The sequence below is a fragment of the Dioscorea cayenensis genome, unplaced genomic scaffold (assembly GCF_009730915.1).
Source record: "Dioscorea cayenensis subsp. rotundata cultivar TDr96_F1 unplaced genomic scaffold, TDr96_F1_v2_PseudoChromosome.rev07_lg8_w22 25.fasta BLBR01000536.1, whole genome shotgun sequence".
In the NCBI taxonomy this organism is placed as follows: domain Eukaryota; kingdom Viridiplantae; phylum Streptophyta; class Magnoliopsida; order Dioscoreales; family Dioscoreaceae; genus Dioscorea; species Dioscorea cayenensis.
The window spans coordinates 1-9834 of NW_024086927.1; the positions used below are offsets into that span (position 1 = coordinate 1).

At 42.6% G+C, this 9834-nt stretch overlaps 1 protein-coding gene across 1 annotated transcript; it reads left to right on the forward strand.

Moving 5' to 3' along the window:
* The first annotated feature begins 3042 nt into the window (after positions 1 to 3042).
* Positions 3043 to 6704, forward strand: LOC120254620. Its single transcript, XM_039262695.1, has 4 exons — positions 3043 to 3143; positions 3191 to 3713; positions 4307 to 5072; positions 6289 to 6704. Exons 1-4 carry the CDS (start codon positions 3043 to 3045, stop codon positions 6702 to 6704), a joined length of 1806 nt encoding a protein of 601 aa, XP_039118629.1.
* Positions 6705 to 9834: the final 3130 nt, after the last annotated feature.

The following is a 9834-nucleotide window of genomic DNA, read 5'->3' on the forward strand; positions in this document are numbered from 1 at the left end:
TGATAAACGCCTAAATGTATGTATTTTTATATGTATTAATCTTGTATCATTTGTGAATATGTTAACGAATTGATGCCCGCTTTATGTCTAAATTGGTTATTTTCGGTGTTGCAGTGTCTTAAATGAGCTCGAACGATGCTCAAAAATGTAAATCGGATGAATTGACACCAAAAACAGCATTTTTTTGGGGTCCCAGACTCGTAGCGGCAATCAGAGCGAGATTGTGACAGGTGTCATTGTTCTGCCAGGCATTTTGCTTTGAGTTTCACGGGCTCCATGTACTCGCATGGGTGCCCGTGAGGTTTGGCCGGAAATTCTCAATACTGCATCAGAAGGGAATACTCGAGTAAAAACACTCGTAGCTGAGCATCGTAGCACCGCATGTTTTCCTGGGTCATTTGGTCGTGAACTCTCACGGCCCATGCGCCCGCATGGACTGACGGGATATAAATGAACCGATTTTTCTAGGGCAAGGGGAGGAGTTTTTGGGAGAGTTCTTGAGCCGATTTTCACCGCTTTTAGGAGGCAAGATCACACGCTTTTGGAGAAGGGAAATCAAAGGGAGAAGCTCGGTTTTGGCTAGATCTTCATCGATCTCTTCTTTGGGAGTTTGTAGACGATTTAGGGAAGCCACCCCATCAGCAGGGGTCAGTGGAAGTATTTCCACCTAGCTTGGCTTGTCTTCCTACTTCTATTGTTTGAGGGAGTTATCCCATTTGTAGTTGTTTTTCATGGACTTGTTGCTTGTATGCATGGACTGAGTAGATCTCCCAAGGTCACCGGATGCCGGTGAACCTTTGAGTGAACTTGTGTATTTGGATGATTTAATTTTGTCTATTGCAATTGTTGTGTATTTGTGATTCATTCTTGGTGCATTTGATGTGTTGCTTACATGAGAACTCAGAAACCAACTCGCTAGGTTGTACTTGGTAGCATGACCATCGCCTCTTGTACTAGACACGCCAAGTTTGAAGGGATTCATGTACGAATACGCCGTGACCATCGGGTATTCTGCACTCTCCACCATTAGGGCTAGACCAAGTTGTGTTCCCGCCTTAATTAGGGATTTCCCCACTTGTTAATGCAATCATATGAGGATTTGATCAAGAAATTCTGTGTCAATACTTATACCGGATTAGGGTTAATTGCCGTGACCATCGGGTTGATCTAATTTAGAAATCTCTAGGTAAAAACCTTCAATTGCATGACATTCTTAGCATCCTTTGCACTTTAGTAGCCCCTAGGAATCCGCATCCGTGACCATTTCTTTCCCCGATTTTTATACCCCTACCTTATCATAGACTCCATTTTGAAGTTCTTTTATTTCAAGTAATAGATTAGAGAAACCCTTCGATCATTCGACTAGACAATACGCAGAGAGGAAGTAAGAGTAGATTCTTGGGCCTGGGAATACGATCCTCTCGTGCTCGCATTTGAGGGTATTACTTGACGACTCCTGCACTTGCGGATCGCTCATCAAGTTTTTGGCGCCATTGCCTGGGACCCACAAGGAATACTCGGTAAACTTAGAGTTTATTGATTTAGCCATTATTTCTTTAATTCTGTACATTTGTTTCTTTTATTTTGCACTTTTGTTCCTTTTTATTTTATTCAAAATTATTTTCTGCTTTTAAATAGTTCTTTTTGTTTAACATTTTTCTAGTTATTCATTATCCACTACAATCATGTTTTTCACGCCAGTTGGGGTGATGCTTCCCGTCTCGCATATTCCATACTCGAATTCCTACTTGATTCTCTAGTGGCACTTGAACCGAGAAGGGATGATTAGTACGCACATTCTTGATAGTTGTAGATGGTCCGAGCATTACCGGGTGTGGCTAGAACTCGCACTTTGGAAGAACTTGATGTGCAGGACCTATTCGCGCATTAACTGAAGACCAACAATGTGTTGCCAATAGTTGAGCTTACTCCACTTGTCCTCCCCTCCAACCCCATCGGCGAGGAGGAAAGGAACAGGTCGATAACTCGGTGTACTAGTTCAATGAGATGAAGAGGAAATAGATCTCATGGGGGAAGTGACTCGTAGGTCACTCGAGGGTGCGAGATTCACACTATAGAAGAGTGCATGGATAGTGGTAGCTCCACGGATGATGAGTATAGAGGATTCGAAGATTTTGATTTTTGGGAAGTTTGGGGATTAAAATCATCAATTGAGGAACCCCGGATCTAGAACTGAAGCTCGCTACCCGAGCACCGAGTACGCATTTCGGCGGAGGGATCAAAACTTCCAATCATCATTGCCTCGGACTTGACCCCTAAGCAAAAATCTGACCTTCTGAGTGTGTTAAAAAAGCACAAAATAGCAATTGCGTGGAAGATTTCAGATATTAAGGGGATTAGTCCTTCCTTTTGTACACACAAAATTCTCATGGAAGATAATCATGAGGCCAATGACTATACCCCGAGACGGCTCAACCCTAATATGAAAGAAGTAGTACGCAGCGAGGTGATCAAACTTCTTGATGCTGGCATCATTTACCCTATCTCTGACAGTGAGTGGGTGAGCCCGGTGCAGGTGGTGCCGAAAAAAGGGGGGATGACGGTGGTCACTAATGAAAAAAATGAATTAATCCCCACTAGAACGCTCACGAGGTTGGAGGGTGTGCATAGACTACGTAAAAACTCAACGATGCTACTAGAAAAGATCATTTCCCTCTGCCTTTCATTAACCAAATACTTGAACGACTAGCAGGGCACTCATATTACTGTTTCTTGGATGGTCTCTCCGGATACTTTCAAATCCCAATTTCCCCAGAAGACCAGGAGAAGACAACTTTCACATGCCCCTATGGTACTTTTGCTTACCTTCGTATGCCTTTCGGTCTATGTAACGCGGCAGCTACCTTCCAGCGATGCATTATAGCCATATTTGATGATCTTGTGGAAGATATTATGGAGGTTTTCATGGATGATTTCTCAGTTTTTGGTGATTCTTTCGGCCTTTGCCTCAAAAATCTAGAACGGGTTTTAGCCAGATGTGAGGAAACCAACTTGGTTCTCAGCTGGGAAAAGTGTCATTTTATGGTCAAGGAAGGCATTGTGCTTGGTCATAGGATATCACAACAAGGAATTGCGGTGGATAAGGCCAAGGTTTCCACCATCGAGCAGCTACCTCCCCCAACGTCAGTGAATGCCATTAGGAGTTTTTTGGGACATGCAGGTTTTACAGAAGATTTGTCAAGGATTTTTCATTGATTGCACGACCACTTACAAAACTTCTTCAGAAGGATGCGGCATTCGAGTTTGGTGATGAGTGCATGACTGCTTTTCTTACCCTTAAGAAAAAGCTTGTTGAAGGCCTGATTATTGTGTCCCCCGATTGGAATTTACCTTTTGAACTCATTTGTGATGCTAGCGACTTTGCGATGAAAGCGGGTTCTTGGGCAACGCTCGGAGAACATTTCCACCCTATTTACTATGCAAGCAAGACATTGAATGATGCTCATGAGAATTATACGACCCCCGAGAAAGAAATGCTTGCTGTGGTTTTTGCATTTGACAAGTTTCATTCATATTTAGTGTTATCAAAGCTGATCGTGTTCACAGACCATTATGCTCTAAAATATCTTTTGAGCAAACAGGATGCAAAACCTTGTTTGATCCGGTGGGTACTCTTGGTTCAGGAGTTTGACTTGGAGATTAAGGATAGGCGGGGGGCTGAAAATTTGGCCGCCGACCACCTATCGCACCTTGTGATCCCATTGGAGAGCACCAAGGATAGAAAGAGATAAATGATGGTTTTCTGATGAGCAGTTGTTTAGCATTCAAATAATGAGAGAAGAAGAAATTCCATGGTTCACTGATTTTGCAAACTATCTTGCTGCAGGGACACATCCTGATCGGCTGACTTATCAACAACGGAAGAAGTTCTACTCTGATATAAAATATTACTTCCGGGGAAGATCCCTATTTGTTTAGAACTTCCGCCAACCAGGTGGTGAGGAGATGTGTATCTCATTCGGAAGGGTATTCTATCTTTGAGCATTGCCATACCGGTCCCGCTGGGGGGCATTACAGTGCCAACCGAACAACCAGGAAAATTCTAGATACAGGTTTCTATTGGCCGTCCATCTTTCTGGATGCACAAAAGTTTGTTCAATGTTGCGATAGGTGTCAGCGGACTGGAAACATTTCAAGGAGAGATGAGATGCCACAAACCTGGACCCAAGCTTGTGAAGTGTTCGATGTGTGGGGGATTGATTTCATGGGACCCTTCCCTAGTTCCCGTGGTAATTAGTTTATTCTGGTAGCTGTAGATTATATTTCTAAATGGGTTGAAGCACAGGCATCCCCCACAAGTGATGCACGAGTGGTAGTAAAATTTTTAAAAAAACTATTCTCCAGATTTGGTGCACCGAGAACGATCATCAGCGATAGAGGAACCCACTTTTGTAAGTCTCAGTTTGCAAACACCCTGAAGCGATATGGAGTATTCCACAGGGTTGGAACTCCGTATCATCCTCAAACTAGTGGGCAAGTTGAAGTCTCTAACCGTGAATTGAAACGGATTTTGGAGAAGTCCGTAAGTCAGCATAGGAAGGATTGGGCAGATCATCTGGATGATGCCCTTTGGGCATATCGGACAGCGTGTAAGACACCTCTTGGAGCGACCCCTTATAGGCTAGTCTACAGGAAAGCTTGCCATTTACCCGTCGAATTGGAACATAAAACATACTGGGCTATTAAGCAACTGAATTTTGATCCTCAGCTAATCGGTCATAAGCGGAAGTTCCAACTAAGTGAGTTGGATGAATGGCGGACTATGGCATATGAAAACTCCTTGCTTTACAAGAAAAGGATCAAGGAGTATCATGACCGACACATTAAACATGGGAAACACTTCAAGGAAGGGGACCAGGTTCTTCTCTTCAATTTGAGGTTACGACTCTTCCCGAGGAAGTTAAAATCGAGATGGCATGGACCCTTCACAGTTTCAAAAGTCTTTCCCCATGGCGCCATCGAGATAACTCATCCGGAGAAAGGTACATTTAAGGTTAACAGTCACCGATTGAAGCCATACCTATCTTGGAGCACTTCTCTTGGTCTTGGAGGTAATTCCCCACCATTTGATCCACCTTGAGGTAAGAAAAAGGTATGTCGAGCTAATGACGTTAAACAAGGACATCTTCGGAGGCAACCCAAGTTTTTAAATTCGTCGTCTTTAAATTTTCGTATTTCTTTTAGTTGCTTAGTTTCTATATTGTGGTTGAATGCTTATGTTTGTGAGTTTTTCGTATTTTTCTTTTGTTGATGTTTTTTTGTGCTCAACTCATGCTTTGTTTTTGCTCGCTTGTATTTGGCCTTGAATTAGTATTGTTTAGTTGTGTTTCATTGTCATCCCGGGCGCTTAAATGGTTGTAATTGTATTTTATTGAGTGTGCAAGAGGAACCATGCCAATTTTTCAATTTTCCGGGTCCATACGGGCTGTATACGGCCCGTATGGACACTTGTGGCATGTTCCGTGGGCCTTGCGGGCATCATTGCGGCCGCAAGAGACCCCTTCGCAGGAGTATTTTTTTCATGGGTGCAGGTCTCACGGGCGCCATGCGCCCGCGAGGCCGCCCGTGAGGCTCTCTGCCCCACTGGTCGCGCGTTGGTTGAGAGGCTCACGGACGCCATGCACCCGCATGGGCGCCCGTGAGCCTTTCAGGCTGGTTTTTTCTAGCCCATGCGGGCACCATGCACCTCCATGGGACCCGCATGGGGTCGAGCTCCCATTAAAGGGGTTTTGTCCCCCTTTCTCTCCACTCTCTCCTCCTTCTTCTTCTCTTGTTTTTCCTCTCATCTCTCTATCACTCTACCTCATTTCTTCACCATAGTTTTTTTCTTCTCTAATCACCTCTCCTCCATCTTGCAAACTCACTCTTGGGTTTTTAATCGGAGTTTTATCAACTGCTTTGCCGGATCTCATCACCCCAAGCCTCCAAGCCCCTAATTCTAGGTTTTTGCTACAAACTTGGTTTTATTGTGTTCTCACTTTATCTTTGAAGCTTGAATGACATATTTGGTTGTTGTGATGTGGTGTATGCTTGTTTCTTTGAGTTTTTTTCCTTCATTTTGTAAATTTTTGGGAAGCTAGATGTCTAGGAGAAACTCTTGCAAAAAAAATTTCGCAGGGTTACTTTAGCAATGGCTGAAATTTTTCATTCTTCACATAGAAATTGTTGTGCTTTTAAATTTTTTTCATTAATTCCATGATGATATAGTTATCTCCTATGAATGTATTCATAAAAATATTGGTTTGATCACTTCTTTTTGTGGTATAGGTATGCCGATCAAGCGAGTTCTAACAAAGCGGCCACGGCACGATGCGGCATCAAGTGGTGTGCCATCCTTTGCCTTACCACAACATAGGGCATGCTATAATCTCTTACAGTCCAAGCCCTTTGGTATCATTCGTACAATTGACCGCAATGACCTCGAAGTTCTAGGTTTGGCCGAGACCGTGGCGGAGTTAATCAATCATGATGGTTGGGACAGAATTTTCTCAATTAGTGATCCGGCCTACGGTGAGCTCACCTTGGAGGTCCTTAGCATGATTGAATTAGCGAGACCATCCAGGATAACCTTCCAAGCCTTTGGAATAATGCACGCCATTACTGACGAACAATTGGGTTGTTTCTTGGGCTTGTATGATGAGGGATTCCCTGAACACACCAAGATGTCAACGTCTTCCGACTGACTTTCCGGCCACCATGACACACACACGGTTCTGGAACATTATCTCTGGTCGGCGCATGAATGAGTCAAGGAAAGCATCCCGTCTTCACAATCCTGCACATCGTTATGTTCATGCACTGTTGAGTCGAGGTATTGGTGGCCGGGGTGACAGTACTGGGGTAATCACTCGCTCTGACTTACTCATGCTATATCGCATCATTGAGCATTACCCGATCCACCTTGGTCACCTCTTTGCCGAGTTGTTTGTCCATCAGGGTACTTATACACGCCTTGGATCTATTTTTGTTGGGCCATTTATCACACGTATGATTCGAGGTATGGGTTTGATTGAGCACACCCGGGATTTACACATTGTTGGTGGATTTTCACCCTTGGGGATGGCTACTATGTTTTCCATGGGGATGGTGAAGAAACGCGGTGACACATATACCATTATTCGATACTCACCTACAGGGGAGCGCATCACACTTCTCCACCACGCCTCGATCTCGAGCCGAAGACGTGCCACCCTCGCTTGAGCTTCGCCTGTGGGAGATCTCGAGGCGAGATCTGCCCCTCTCGCCAAGGACATCAAGAGACTAGCGAGACACTGAGACAGTTGGCAAGGGATATGCGCGAAGTCCTTTCTTTCGTGCGTGGGTCTTCTTCATCCTCTGGCACCACCTCGTGGACTACCACATCCTTAGCACCACTGCACCTATTGACTGAAAGCACCACCCCGCTTTTAGGAGCACGACTTTTTTCTGGACTTGAGTTCATTTTTTGTACTTTGTGTTATTTTGTTGCTTGTTAGTTGAACTTCTTTTGTTAGCTTGGGTTCTTTCCCGGCTAAGCTTGTATTACTTTCATGTTTGACTATTATGCATGTTTTCCTCCCCCTTGATTCTCTTTAGTGTCATGATCGTCTTATTTATTTATTTTTACAGGACTTCTCATGGATTGTTGCCTCTTCTCCTTTCCCCTTTGCTAGCGTTGTTGCCCAATGACTGTGCTTTCACTGAACACTCTTCATCAACCAAATGGGGCAGTCTCTTTTCCCTTCCCTTTCATGCTTTATTTAATTATTATGAATTCTACACCATGTTCTGCTGATTAGTGTACATTGAGGGCAATGTACAATTCTAGGTGTGGGGATGGGATGGGCTATTTGCATGCTTACTTCACCGGTGATAGCTATGATTTATTGTTAAGAACCTCCTGGCTTGAATGAATGATAGTAATGAGTTGTAGTGTTATTTGTGCTATAAGGAAGTTATGTTTTCTTTCTAGTGTTTTCTTCACAGCTTTGACAAAGTACTTCTACCTTGTTTGCCTTGCTAACCCACTACTTTGATTTAAAGTGTTAGAGTGGTAAATTCATCCCTCAATGATCTTTTAAGAGCTTTTGGTTCTTTTGTTCATTTTGTTTTATCCCTAAGTGATGTTTTGCATGAAAGTGCTCAGGAGACATGTATATAATTGTTATCTAAAAAAAAAAAATGAAAAAAAATGAGTCTATGTCAGTATTCCTCTGCTAATTTAGCATGAATGCGTCTATGATAAGTGTCTAAATGTAGGTGTTTTCATATATATATTGTATGCACTTTGCATGTATTTTGTGAGGTTTGATGCCCGTTTCACGCTTAATCGTCTATTATTTGCTTTGTAGGGCATATGGAAGCCATGGAGAACAAGAAGATATCATTTTGGAAAAAAGAGAAGAAAACAGGAATTTCATACTACCCCCATACTACCCAGTATGGGGACCGTATGCACTGTAGCAGCGGATTGATTTGGTGTTCTGTCCAGATTTCCATACTACCCAGTATACGGGCCGTATGGGGGCCGTATGGCCCGGTTCTTGCTCATTTAACCCTCATCTCTCTTCTCTCTCTTCTCCTTCTTCCATTCTCTTCTTTTCTCTCTTTCTCCACCGACTTTTTCTCTTCTTTCTCACTCATTTCTTGGCCAAATCTCCTCATTTTTTCTCCTAAAACTTCTCCTCATCCATTAGAGATTTCAATCTAGTAATTTTTCCTCGAGTTTAACGCTAGTTTTTCTCAAGATTTCGTCGGTATGCTTTTTTTCAATGCCCTAGTTTTATCTTTTTTTCATTTCTTGGGCATTCTTGGAGCTTTTTGTGGAATTTCTTTAGCATTTTGCTTGGTTTTGGATGGTGTGATTGTTATGGATGAGTCTCCCTTGAATTTATGTAAAAACATTTTTTGATTTTCATGTTTTTGGGGAGGTTCTGTCGAAATGCATACGGCCCCCATACGGCCGTATGGACACTATGCATCATATTTTTCATTGTTTCTTCATCCCATGCGCAAAAATTTGGAATCATATTGGATTCCTCTATGCTTGATTGTATTTTTCATGGTTTGTAGGAATCTTGGGTATGGAGAAATTGACAACAACCATGGAGTTATGTTCATACCTCATTGGTGACCACATGGAACAAGATGTCATTTTTTGTGATGAGAGACCTAATTCTAAGGACATGGATGAGCATGGAGACTTTATTTTTATTGTTTAGACTTTATTTCCTAGTTTTTTTGTGTTCTTTTTTTGTATTTTTGCTTTAATTTTTGTTGATTACTCCCTAGTTTCTCCCTTGTGTTTGTATTTGTGAATTTTTTGTGGAATGATGATGTCCCCTTTTTGCCTCGCAGGGCATTGAGGGAATTTGGTGAGCTTTCCTAGTTTTTAAATGGAGGTCGGACAAGACGTGTATTGCTCACCACACCTTTTGTCGAGTCCCACCTCACGACGAACACAAGATAAACTGGGGAAGTTTTGTTTTTCACCCTCCTCTATTACTATTTGCATTGGCCCTTCTTACATGTTTTTTTCATGATTAGTGTACATTGAGGGCAATGTACAACACTAAGTGTGGGGATGGGTGCATTTCATGTTTTTAGGAACATTGTTTACATGCTAGTGTTACCAATGATGGCTTTATTCATTCTTGTAAGATTCTTTTTAGCTTGGACTAATGATGGATGTGAGTTACTTGTTTTTTTATGCTTTTATTGAATCTCGCTTTTCACCCCATAGTATTGTCTTGTGCACTCGAATTTTTTTGTCGATGCCCTGGAATAGCCAATGTGACTACTCTAACTCTCTTGTATGCTTAACACACTACTTTG

What these genes read in the sequence shown, in the direction of transcription:
- LOC120254620 (XM_039262695.1), top strand. Translation starts at nt 3,043, where the DNA reads ATGGTCAAGGAAGGCATTGTGCTTGGTCATAGGATATCACAACAAGGA. An exon ending in CCGACCACCTATCGCACCTT is followed by an intron (nt 3,714 to 4,306) that starts GTGATCCCATTG and finishes GTTGAAGCACAG; the next exon opens with GCATCCCCCACAAGTGATGC. An exon ending in CACTTCTCTTGGTCTTGGAG is followed by an intron (nt 5,073 to 6,288) that starts GTAATTCCCCAC and finishes TTTGTGGTATAG; the next exon opens with GTATGCCGATCAAGCGAGTT.